General features: G+C 54.9%; 1 protein-coding gene across 1 annotated transcript in view; it reads right to left on the bottom strand.

The window, feature by feature from the left end:
• The window catches only part of UMODL1 (uromodulin like 1), a 58,258-nt gene extending 52,680 nt beyond the window's left edge, over positions 1-5,578 (bottom strand). The window contains exons 1-2 of the mRNA XM_036851046.1: positions 5,503-5,578; positions 1,799-2,041 (exon numbers count right to left, since the gene is read on the bottom strand). Of these exons, the coding sequence (XP_036706941.1) occupies positions 1,799-2,041; positions 5,503-5,578 (319 nt within the window). The remainder of the gene's footprint in view (positions 1-1,798; positions 2,042-5,502) is intronic.
• Positions 5,579-13,081: the final 7,503 nt, after the last annotated feature.

Here is a 13,081-nt window from a genome sequence, read left to right as displayed (position 1 = left end):
CTGCTTCCCTGCTTCCCAGAAGGCAGGTGCCTCCCGCCTTCTCTCCTGGGGGGAGGGCAGCACAGAAAGGTGACCGCTCGGGCTGGGGCGGGGCTGGGGGGCTCAGCCTCTCCTGGGGGCCCCTCCGGCCCTCCAGACCTGTGACCTCACCAGCCCCACGACAGACCGACAGCAGGTGGGGAGAGTGTGGCCTCTGCGGGGGAAGGCGGGCGGGCTAGGGCGGCCCCCTCCTTCTACCAGGATCTGATGCTCCAAACCAAGTGCTGTGCGCCCCGCCTGAGGCCTCCCCGACCTGGGACCCCCAGCCCCAGAAGAGCGTGCTCCCAGGGCAGGGGCAGCTCCCGCTGTGCATGGGGCCCTTGGAGACAGAGGCGGCAGACAGGGGGCCGTGGTCACCAGGAGAAGGGACTCCTCAGACCCAGCGCCGCCCCTGCAAGTGTCCCTTCAGGGCACCAGCGGGAATACACAACAGGCACCCAGCCGCGGACCTGAGGCCAGCTGGCCCTTCCTGGTTTTTATTGGTGGTGGCGGCATTGGTGGCCGTGGTGTCGTTTTAACACTCCCAGAAGAGGTGTATTCCTGTGACCTGCTCAACCCTGAGCTGTCCGGTCATCTCTGGGCCTGGCCCTCTGGGCTGGATGAGTGCACACGTCAGCCATCCCGTCCTCCGCGGGCTTTGGAGGCTGAGCGAGGATGCGCTCAGGATAACTGCAGGCCCAGCCCGTCTGCAGGGTCTGAGGGACCCAAGACTCTACATCTGACAGCCCCTGGGGCTGGGGGGCTGGCACCCCTGGTGTGCGACGTCCACGCCCTAGCCTGCGGCTGTCCTGCTGCCCGGGACCCCGGGGATGGACGGGTCACGGGAGCCGCTCCCACACCCCGCGAGCTGGTGCTTTCTGCATTTCGGAGGCGGCAGCCTCATGTCTCAGGGCGCCCTATTGCCACCCCTCCCACTTCCCCTCCACCACGGGGTGGGTGTAGGCGGGCCTCCTGCCTGTTCAGAAACTCATCTCAGCTCTGAAACTGATTCAAGCGATCACCACCCACCCCCCCACGCATTCACACATGCACATGCCTGCACCCTTGCCCCTGGAAGAGGCCTTCTGGAAAGTTCCCTCCGTGTCGAGAGGCTGAGCCCTGAACCCCACACAGCCCCGTCCGCCTGGCCTCAGACGCAGCCTGGGACAGCCTCAGCAGTGCTGGTCGCCGCCCCAAGCGTCTTTTGAACCACACAGTGGGAGTAAGAGGCCTTGGGGACCTCTGGACAGTTAGGGGGGCCCCTAGGGGACCCTTTCCATCTCTTTCACAGGTTGGGGTTCAGACTAGGGTTTCACAGCCTTTAGAATGAAAAGGCTGGCTGCCAATACAGAAGAGATCGCGGTGCCGGTTCTCAAACTCAGCTGCCTGTTAGAATTGCTGGGGGAGCTTTAAGAAATATCCCCGGGCCCAAGCTATGCCCCGGACTGAATCCATCAGAGTGCCTGAAGGGGGACCCAGGCGTCATCGTTTTTAAAGCTGCCCCAGGGACTTCGGTGTGCCGCCAGGTCTGAGAGCCACTGCCCAAAACAGAGGTTCCCAGAGCGGGGCTCGGGCCGGTAGCACCACCGTCACCTGGGAACTTGTGCTTCACCCCTGCCCCGCTGGACCTGAAATCTGGGGTGAGGCCAGTGACCGGTGCTTAGACTGGCCCCCTGGATGACCCTGCTGCACACTTGAGGCTGAGAACCAGTGTTCCAGAAGGATCTAGTCAGCTCAGGGGCCGTGAAGAGTGACTATCCCGAGACCGGGCAGGACTCACGCGGGACGCAGTAGAGGCCCAGCTGCTCGTAGCCCTCGCAGCAGTCAGTCACGTTCCTCCACTTAGGAACCTCCACCACCACGTACTGGGTCCGGGAGACGGTCTTGGGGCAGCGCCGCCAGGGGACCCACCAGCCGCAGGGAACGTAGGTCAGGCGGGACGTGTGCACTGCCTCCACGCTCTGGACGTTTTGGCTCACGCTGTAGTTGCACAGCTGGTAGCTCAGCAGGGAGAGGCCTTTTTCTACGAGGGAGGGAGGAGGATGGAGAAACAAGAGGGGAAAATGCCAGAATCAAACCAATCTGAGGGGTTCTCTGCAAGTCCTCTGCTTCTGCAAGAGCAGGTGAAACAAGACACCCACACACGGCGGACCCCTTGGGATCTGCCCACCGGCCCGTATCCGAGAAGGCGATACAGTAGCATCGACTCAAGGGACGCAGCATGACACCTGCTTGCTGAGAAATCCTCCTCCACAGAGCAGGAGATGCCACCCCAGCCCGACCCCTGCTCCCCGCACCCAGGGGTTTGACGGTACACTGCAGGGGACACAGAGAAACCAAGCTTCTGGGGCTCGTGTCCTGGGCTCTGCTGCGTGTTCTCTGACTCTGCGGGCTGGAGAGCCCTGCGCACACCTCGTATCTCCACAATAAGGGCTGTCACGTGCGACGTGAATACACAGCGGTTCCCCCAGTGAATACATAATGAAGGCCCACTAAGCGCTGGGCACGCTGGCAGTGACACCCTTTTTTGGAATGAGATGAAAGATAAACACACAAGTCAAATACACGTGAGAGGTTCATAGATGGTAAAGTTCAGTCCGACCGTTGCTGTGGTCGGCGGGAGATGAGGGCACAGTGCCCGAGGTGGGACATCCAGCTGGCCTTTTCAGGCCCTAGGTGTCTCTCACCTGGAGCCTGGTTCCTGGGCACAGGTGTCCATGGCCTTTATCAGCTTTATCACTTGGTTCTCGAGACCCCATATCACCTACTACCTTCATCAGCCTCAGACCCCTATGTCGTGGACCACCTGCCACGGGGTCCTGGGGTGTCCCATCTGCCCGGGGAGCCTCTATTGCCTCATAGAGCAGGGACCATTTGAGGGCTGAAATATGTCCCACCCCAAATTCATATGTTGAAGTTCTAACCCCCAGTACCGCAGAATGTGACTGTACTTGGAAAAAGGGTTTTTGCAGACATAATTAGTTAAGATGAGGTGATATTGGTGTAGGGTGGCCCCTGATCCAGTATGACTGGCATCCTTATAAGAGGGAAAATTTGGACACAGAGACAGGAATGCACACAGGGAGATGCAATAGGAGACAAAGGCAGAGATCAAGGTGATGCATCTACAAGCCAGGGGTCACTAAAATCATCAGCAACCCAAACCACCAGAAGCTGGGGAGAAATGTGTCTGGGACAGATTCTCCCTCCCAGCCTCAGGAGGAACCAACCCTGCCAACACCTTGACCTTGAACCTCTGTCCTCCAGACTGTGAAGAAATAAATCTCTACCACTAAGCCCCCCCAGTCTGTGGGGCTTTGCCGAGGCAGCCCCAGGGAACTGACAGGAGGGCCGTGGGGTGCCTCCCACACCTGCGGCCAGCGTGGGACTTGCTGCGTTCCTGAACTGTCAGGGAAGGATGAATGAATGCTTTGAATGTAATTCATGTTTTCCGATACTCAAGCTCTGAGGTCTAAGCTTTACGAGACTGTACAGCCGCTGGGTAGGGGGTCCATGTTGTAGCGTAAACCCTTCAGTGAGAAGGTGGATTTCTGGGGCGAAACTCAGAGGGCGCAGGAGAAATCATCTTCATCCCCACCCCCAGGACAGCACTCCTGAAGATTTCCACCTTTGGCCTCAGGGTCCCCCACAAGCATGCAGAAAGCGAGACTTGGGGACTGGTGACCCCCAGGAAGAAATGGGGCCAAGCCAGCCCTCACGCCCAGGCTGCTGGGAGAGCCTGCAGCCTTACTCTGTGCAGAATCGGGTGCTGAAGCCCACCGCCCCAGAGCGAGCCCACTCCCAAGCCACGTAGTGGCCTCCCCTGGGGTGGCAGGGCCTCTGGGAGTAGACCCGGCCTGTATTCACCAAAGGGCGGGTCCCAGGAAGCTTTGGGAGGGAACAAGAGGCCCTTGGCTGGGCGGGGTAGGGCAGGAGAAGGCGGCTTCCGAGACCAGAGCTTAGAGGTGACTGGGATGAGGGGCTGGAGAAGACGCCACAGTGAAACGTGGTCACTAGTTGAGCGATGGCGCCGTGCATGTGTTCGCGAGAACATGCACACGTGTGCACACACGCGCACACGCTCCTTCTTCCAAGCGAAACTGCACTTGGATCTCCATGTTCTGTTTTTCACATTCTATGAGAGGCCACCAAGTCCTCCCCAGGCCTGGCTTCTTGGCAGAGCTCGCAGTAGAAACCTCTTAGCAGACCCTGCTGTTCAACAAATCCTTTCAGGAGCACGGGAGGCAGGGGTCCTGGGTTCTAATCCCAGAGGTAGAAAATCTTAATGCTCTGGTGGTTTCTAGGGTCGGAACTGCATTCACACCAGCTTCACTAATACCAGCCGTGTGATTCTGAGCATGTTTCATGCCCTCTTGGTGCCCCAGCCTTGTCATTTGTAAAATCATAGCTGTGCCTGAGGTTGTAGGAGAATTAAATGAAATCACGCCTGTACCGGAGCATGTGGTACCTGGGAGCAAACAGATGTGCAGCCCTGACGGACCACCTAGCGCTCCTGCGGGGTCCTCCCGCACATGAAATGCCTCCTAAGACCTCCTCTGGCTTCCAGACATTCCCATTCGTCTGCCACTGAGCTGTAGGGTTTGCATAGTACTCATTCCAAAGGAAATATCAAGTTTTTTTTTTTTTAATCACAATTCATTAAAAAAAAAATCACAGAATCCTGCCCATGGGTGAAAAATGTTTAAATTAGTACAAAACTGAAGCCGATGGTAGAAAGAGTGGCTCTGTTTGAATTCCCAACAGAATAAGATGAATTTCTAGAGGAAAATGATGTAAAAGGTTTGCAATCTCAATTCTCTGAAACCTAGGGCTTCAGAAATCCAACGTGTTTTTAGCAGCTGACATGTGTCTCTCAAAGGCCTTGGACATGTGCTTGGTCCCTCAGGTCCCCATGGGCCACTCGCATCCTCACTTGCTGAGGAAACGGGGCTGGCAGAGCCCAAGGTGAGCGGGAAGCCTCACTTCGTGATCCCCCCTCTCTGGCGGGCAAAGGAGGTCTGAGCCAGGGTTGAAGGCAAGGGTAGCCCTGGTGGAAGTCTTGCCCTCGGCTGGCTGTGTGGCCCTGGCCACTCTGGGTCTCCCTCTCCTTATCTGTAAGCTGAAGACTAATGGGCCATGGTTCCAGAGGGTTCGATTCTGACTCTCCAAGAATGTGTTACTCTCAGCGTGGCCAGCGGGCCTGTAACATCTGTATCACCGGCAGAAATGCAGAGTTCCGGGCCCCTCCCAGACCCACTGACTCAGAATCCACACTTGAACCCCACCAAGCCCCAGGTGATTCAGAAGCATTCCCGCCACCTCTTTTGTGGTTATGAAAAAGTATGGCCAAGAAGGGACAGACCTGGCCTCTCAAAGCAGGTGCATCTTTGCCTGCCCAGCTCTCGGCAGGGCTGCCGTCTTCAAGGGACCCACTCCCAGCCCATCGCCCCTCCGGCATCCCCGCACAGAGCCCGGACCCCTCACCTGTGAAGCCACTGGCCTGGCTCGGGCCCACGGCGGTGACCAGAACCAGCAGCGCCCGCACAAGGGTCCTGAACATGGTCGGGCGGTGGCAGTGGCTCTGGCCTGTCCTGAGCGGCAGCACAAAGGGGCCTGGGCCACCTGGACCCAGAGAAAGGGCCCTTCCCTTCCCTGCGCCGCCGACAGTGGCAGTGGCTTCAGAGGGTGCACTCGCCAGGAGCGTTCCCTTATGCCTGCTCGTAAACACCCCGCCACTGCCGCAGCAGTGTCCCTCGGGGCACCTGCGTGTCACAGCCCATTCTCCCTCCAGGCAGATGGCATCTTTCAGGAAAGGTGAGTACCCAACTGCCAGGCTGCATCTCTGGGTCCCATCTCGTTGTTACGCAGAAAACACATTTCAGACCCGAATCTGACTCCCTCCATCAAGTCCAAAGTATTCTCTTACCTTATCGTCCCAAACTGGCAGGAGAAAACAGCAGCAAATCAAAGTGGTACATCAGATTCAGAAAAGCATCCTTCACACAATTGGACAGAACAGATCAAAGCCATAAAAATGTTCCTATGACCCAGTGATCCCTTCCCGAGGCTTGGTCTGAGGGCCATGAAGCTGCAGTCTCAGAGAGGTTCATTACTTGCCGGAATTTAAACCGGCAAAGCGTGGAAGTGAGCCTTCGGGGGAGGAGGGGAGAGTAAGTTGTTATAGAGCATCTGGATGTAGCATCACCCAGATGTGCTCTCCATGAAGACGTTTAGCGGCGTGGAAACGGCACCTCACCACGTGAAATCAAAACAGCACCTCTTACAGCTCTGTCCCCAAAAAGACAACAATTCTACGATTCTATAAAATTGGGCCCAACCCAGAAAGGACCAGAGGACTAAAACACGGTGAGGGGGCTTCCCTGGTGGCGCAGTGGTTGAGAATCCGCCTGCCAATGCAGGGGACACGGGTTCGAGCCCTGGTCTGGGAAGATCCCCCATGCCGCGGAGCAACTAGGCCCGTGAGCCACAACTGCTGAGCCTGCGCGTCTGGAGCCCGTGCTCCGCAACAAGAGAGGCTGCGATGGTGAGAGGCCCGCGCACCGCGATGAAGAGTGGCCCCTGCTCGCCACAACTAGAGAAAGCCCTCGCACAGAAACGAAGACCCAACACAGCCATAAATAAATAAATAAATAATTCCCATTTAAAAAAAAAAAAAAAACACGGTGAGGGATGACAGAATGATAGCTGATTTATGTTTCATTTCTATAACCATCATGTGTTGTGTGAACTGGATTTTTAAATTTCGTATCAAATACTTCCTAGTTGATGACACGTCCTTATTCCTCTGTTGGGCTGTCTTTCATTGTTTGGTACAATTTTTAACATTAGACTAGGCACAATTATTAACATTAGATGAAGGTCTCATTAGTTCTACTGAGAAAACTTTCAAGTAGGGTAACAAAGATCCATCTTGGCTACATGTTTCAGAGGGATAATTCCCTTGTGTTCAAAATACAAAACAGTTCTGCCAGAAGGGCCCTTCCAGCCTAACTCCCAAAGGACATCAGTACATCTTTTATTCTCGGGAGATTAATTTCTGAGATGATTAACTGCTGCATTTGCCTTGTTAATGACTAGATCACAGATGCCAGGACAAGAAGACAAAAAAAGGGAGCTGGAAATAATCACGCAGCTAAGGGGCTTAGTGCAAGTCTCCTGGGAGACAGTACCCTTTATAGAAAAACAGTACTACAGGATTGACTCATAAACTCTGCTGCTGTAAAGGAGGTTAAAAAAAAAAAAGTGTCAATAAGAAAAGAAAACATGTTAAAGCTATAGTATAATATTCAAAAAAAATAAAATTTAACTAGCTCTTACAGAATAAATCGGAAAAGTATTGTAATTAAGGGAAATATGAACATTTAAAATGTGAGATGAATCTGTATTACAGTATGCTATCATCTCTTAGAGCTTTTGCTACTATAACATATGAGCACTTCTATAAAATATGAAGGTGGAATCAAAGATAATGTTATATTTTAAAACTCAAAATTGGCCCTGTGCACGCACCATTTTTTCTCATCTTCAGAAACACCCTACGAAGTAAGTCCCTTATCCCCGTTGTGCAGATAAAGAAATGGAGGGTCTGAGGGGCCACACAGCCAATGAGTGACATTCAGTCCTGAAGCCCACGTTCTTCACACTCCACTCCACTCCCTGTCTGGCCACAGCTCCAAGAGAGGGGAGCGAAGTCAAGACATTTTACCAGCTGGGCGCTTCCTGCTATTTGGAAAGTGTCCATAAAATGTTGTCACATCATGCTTTCTCTTTATATCGAAACTCATATGATTTAAAAAAATAAACCCTCGAAATTGGCAGCCTATTCCTAGCTCTGTCCTCTCTCACTCTCCCGTTCATATCCTACGGGCATAGAAAGGGTAAGCGTGCGGGTTGTTTCCAGTTCATCCACAGCGAGGTGTTTCCCTGCAGCGTATTTTTTCTGCATGACGGCCACAGGGACTTTCCACATTTGACTTTTCCATACAAATGCTTTGAGGAGAAATAACCGTCCACTCTAACCAGCGGGGAGAAGGTTGTCCCTTCAGGACGTCATGTCTGGGTGCGTCTGGCCACGGGTCCATCCAGCAAAGAGCCCCCGGGTCCCTCTTTTGGGACAGAAAATCCAGCATCTTGCTTACACCGTGTCCAAGAACTGGGGAACCGGGGGAAGCCAGCAGGGTGCCGGGCTAGACCTAAAGATACACACACACTCATTCACACTCACAAACTCACACTGATGTGTGCAGACACATTCACACTCACACTTATATGTATACACACATACAGGCACATTCACACACTCACACAAGGCTGCAGTCATATGTGCACACTCACACACTCACTCACCTATGCACAATCGCTCACACACATCTACACTCACACGCACACGTGCATGTGTCCGTGAACTCACACGTGTGTGTAGACAGACTCACACTTGCAGGCTTGCACAATCAGATGCTCACATGTGCATGTGTACGTACAGACACACACCTTTGCACGCTCACACACACGCACAAACACGCAGGATGAGGTTGAGCTCCCCGACCCTGGAACCGGTGTCTCCGCGGACCCGACCTATGCTCTCTGCCGTTGGTGACAGAGTCTGGGCCAATCTCTGCCCACTTCCTCCTCTGGAAGAGGACGAGATTGAACTAGGTGGCCTCCCAAGGGCCTTTCTCATCGCTGGTTCTGAGTTCTGTGGCCCTATGAACAGTGGGTCAACAGACCCCTCTACAAAATCACATCTGTCGTTACCCTGCAGGCCAAGATGTATACGTGCCCAGCGCCATCCTGGGATGTGGCATTGTGTCCCAGGGGACAGACGTGCAGGGCCATTGCGGGGCTCCAGGTATTGTCTGGGCCAGGGATGGCACGGGCAGCCTTGCTCACAGCCTGCTGCCCGGAATCCTGCTCCATGGGCAGCCCTGGCGACTGCCATCCAAGAGGGGCGGGTGGGAGGGGCCGTGCGGGGCCTGCCTTACCTGGCCCGGCGGGGGGCGGGGGCAGGGGAGGATGGAAGAAGAGGCTTGGGTTGCAGAGGTGTGGGGATGGAGGTGAGAACTGCCGTGGGGCACAGGGGAACTGGGGGGCTCTGGACGGGGACAGCGTGGGGTCTGGAGACTGCTCTGCTCGTTGCCAGTTGGTGAGGCCATGCTGGAGGTGGGGAGGCACCCCCGTCTCTAAGGGGTTCTTTCCAGGGACACTAGCCATGATGGACGGCCATGATGAAGTTGTAAAAATGTTGTATTTGGAAGACACCCTAAGCCATCTGGCCCAGCTTCTGACCCAGTCCAGGCTGCCCTCTGTCACCCCGATTACCTAAAGCCACGTTTCCCGGGGGGCAGTGAGGACCACCCACATCCGAATCCTGCAGACGGGCTTAAGGGAAGTGCAGGCGCCTCCTAGCCTCGCCCCAAACTTCTCAGGCTGTTCGGGGTGGGTCCCCAGGGGCTCAGGTCCCTCAGGGGCACACAAAAGCTTGAGCACCCCCACCAGATCTCTCTAAACCTCTGAGGATGCAGTCCTGTGTGGATCACCCCCTCCCTTGCAGCTAAATGCCTCCCAACGGGGCACACGCACACAGACATACACAGACACACAGACACACACACAGTGACAGACACACAGAAGAGGCGCCCGAAACTCTAGGAGGTGAGGAGGTATAGGGAGAGAGGCCGCCCAGGGACCAGGTCACCCGTGCCCAGAGCACGTTCTGCTCCCGCCGGCTGCCTCTAAATGGACATCCAGCTTCAACTGCAGCGCCTGGAGGCAGGTGTGCTACACCCTCTGCTTTGGGCAAAGCCACCACCGAGGCAGAGGGAAGGAGCAAGCAAGTGGCAGGTGGGGTGACGTCCCCAGTGGCTGCCTCACTGCCCCTCCTCAGAGGGGTCAATTCCGGTGGCTTTCACCCCCGCCTGCCCTAGGGATGGAGTAACCCACCATCCTGGTTTGCCGGGGTTGAGGTACTTCTCAGGATGTGGGACTTTCACTGCGAACCCCAGGGAAGTCCTGTGAAAACCAGGATGAGTTTGTCGACTACTGGGAATCTCATTAAGAAATACCAGTCGCCACCCTAGCTGAGGAAAGAGCTTAGGACCTCTGGGGGAGGGTCAGGACCCTCTTTCTTTAAGGCACCTGGTGCGGGGGTGGCGTTCAAGGGGCAGCAAGGTGGACAACCTCTTGTCCAGTCCAGACCCAGTGTGGTTTGCCAATGAGGAAACGGAAGTGAGATGCCCTTGGACAAGGTGACCACGTGTAATGGGCTGAATCGTATGTCAAAAGATACGTCCAAGTCTTAAACCCCGGTCCCTGTGAATCTGACTTTATTTGGAAATAGAGTCTTTGCAGATGTAACCAAGACAGAGACTGGAGTGATGCGTCCACAAGCTGAGGGACGCCAAGCGTTGGCGGCCGCACCAGAAACTGGACGAGACAGGGAAGGAGTCTCCATCTGAGCCTCCAGAAGGAACCACACAGCTGACACCTTGGTTTCAGACTGCTGGCCTCCAGGACTGTGAGAAAATAATGTTCAGTTGTTTTAGGGCGCCCCAGTCCCCCCAGAACACTCACACGCCAGAGGCGGAGCCTCACCCACCTTTCCTTTGAACCCCCAGCTGGCACTCTTTGCTCCACCCCCTGCCCTCTGCCCACCTCCCCTCTTCTTCACCCCCACGAGCCCCACCCCTCTTCCAGCAGAGTTTATTTGGGGTGAATAATGAGAGACATTTGATACACGTGGGGTCTGTGAGCGACAGGTACGCTCATTCTTTCAGGAAGTGTAGGCATCAACCTAAAGCAACACAGTCAGGTTCTGTGCCTTCCAGGCATGGGGGCTTTCTGCAGCTTCGGGAAATGTCTCCAGAGGTGACTGATAAGTCTCATCCTTGGGCATTTCCCGCTGACAGCCCAGCCCACAGTCTTGCTCTGCCAGCCGTGATCAAATGGGTCTATAATGCCTTCATCCCACTAGGAAAGCACCTTTTCCATCCTCTGGTGCAAGGGAGCCGTGCACGGGCTTGGGCTGTATTGTCTCAGCCACATCTGGGTGATTCCCCTGCAGGGACGACTCACCAGCGGCCCACACTTTGTTGTCCGCACTCGGCACTGGCCCTGCCTGGCTTCTTTGCAAACCTTCCCTCACTTTCACTTGGAAATTCTCTCACATCGTCTGTTTCTTGTACTGCCTACAGTGAGTGGTTTCCAGAGAGTGCTGTTTTCGTCCTGAGGCCTTTATCCTGATGGATAGTCCTGGGGTTCGGCACTGGGGCCTTAGCAGAGCTGTGTCAGAACACCCAGCTCCCAGCATCAGGGCATCCAGGGCCCCAGCCCAGACCTAGCCCCCTCTGCCTCTCTGCCTGTCATGGCCTCAGCCAGCAGTACACGACAGCATTTCTCTTTGTGCTTCACAAGGAAAAGGGAGATTCGTCCTGAAAAAACTGGCGTGCATGTTGTGGACTGAATATTTGTCTCTTCAGAATTCACAGGTTGAAGCCCACTGTGGTTCTATCTGAAGGAAGGAAGTATATAATTAAGGTTAAATGAGGTTGAAAGGATGGGGCCCTGATCTGATAGGGTTAGTGCCGTTATCAGAGGAGACCCCAGAGCCCTCTCCCTCTCTCTGTTTCTGCCATGCGAGGACACAGCGAGAAGGGAGCAGTCTCCAAGCTAAGAAGAGCCCTCACCAGACACCTACCCTGCTGGACCCTGATGGTGGACTTCTGGCCTCCAGAACTGTGAGAAAGTAAATGTCTGTTGTTTAAGTCATGCAGTCTGTGGTCCTAGCTGACTAAGTGCATCAAGAAGCTAGCAACAATGTTGATGACGGTAGCTGCCTAGCACTATGGGTCTTGCTGATTTTCTGAGATGAGGTCAGAGATGAGCTCAGAGCCTCTTGGGGGAAGAGAAAGCCCCCAAGACCACAGCCTGAGGGGCCTCGCGAGGAGCCCTGGGTGGGATTTTGCCTGCAGACAAGTGGAAACAAGAGGACACGAGAAGGGGTTGCCTGGCCTCCGAGGGAGCAAGGCGGGTCCACATCACAACCAAGAGCCAGCCGTTTCCAAGGTGACACAGGAAGCTGCTGCGGACAAGTGCGGAGCCAGAGCCCAGGAGAAAGTGCCATTGCTGCTCTTGCCTCCGTGGGCATGTCCAGCCCTGACGGTCTGATTCTGAAACAGCTCCAAGGAGGGGCAGGAACCAGGAAGTGAGAAAGGAGGAGGGGAGGCTTTGACACTGAGAATTCACATTTGAGAAGAATCAAACATACAAGAAAGGAGAGGAAGAGAGAGAGAGCTTGCCTGCACAAATCAGACTCCTCTGGGATGTCTGTCCTTTTCATCCGCAAGCTGTTTGCAATCAGCTCTCTGTCTGTCCGTCCATTCATTCCACACACATCCCCGTGGTGCCTTCCAGGGCCACCTGGGGACTCAGCAGTGGACAGGGCTGACCCAGACCCAGAAAGCCTTCAAGTCTGCTGTGGGTTAAATCGTGTCCCCAAAAAAGATATGTTCAAGCCCTACCCCCAGTACATGGGAAAAGAGGTCTTTGCAGTTGTAATTTAGTTATGATGAGGTTATCCTGGCTTAGGGTGGACCCTAAATCCAATATGCTCGGTGTCTTCTGAGGAGGGAAATTTGGATACAGACTCACAGAGGCCGTGTGATGATGGAGACCGAGGTTGGGGACAGCTGCAGGTCAAGGGACACTGGGGACCGCCGGCCACCGCAGAAAGGGACACAGCCCTGCCGACTCCTAGATCTGGACTTCTGGCTCCTGGGCCGTGAGAGAACAAATTTCTGTTGTTTTAAGCCCCCCAGTTTGTGGTGCTTTGTTACGGTGGCCCTAGAAATCACACAAAATACAATGGAGAAGTCTGACATTAAATATAATTTCACAACTAATTATATCCTGACAACGGGGACCCTGGAGAAAGCTGAGACCTGGAGGTTGAGGCACTACCTGCAGAGGCTCTGGGGTCGGGAGCTCGGTTCCTCCAAGGAACTGGTGGAGGGGAGGGCCCCGGGGCTCAGAAAGGCCAGATGCGGCC

The sequence above is a fragment of the Balaenoptera musculus genome, chromosome 4 (assembly GCF_009873245.2).
Source record: "Balaenoptera musculus isolate JJ_BM4_2016_0621 chromosome 4, mBalMus1.pri.v3, whole genome shotgun sequence".
Lineage (NCBI taxonomy): Eukaryota > Metazoa > Chordata > Mammalia > Artiodactyla > Balaenopteridae > Balaenoptera > Balaenoptera musculus.
The sequence above is the reverse complement of the archived record's forward strand: the minus strand, read 5'-3'. Positions and strand labels throughout refer to the sequence as shown.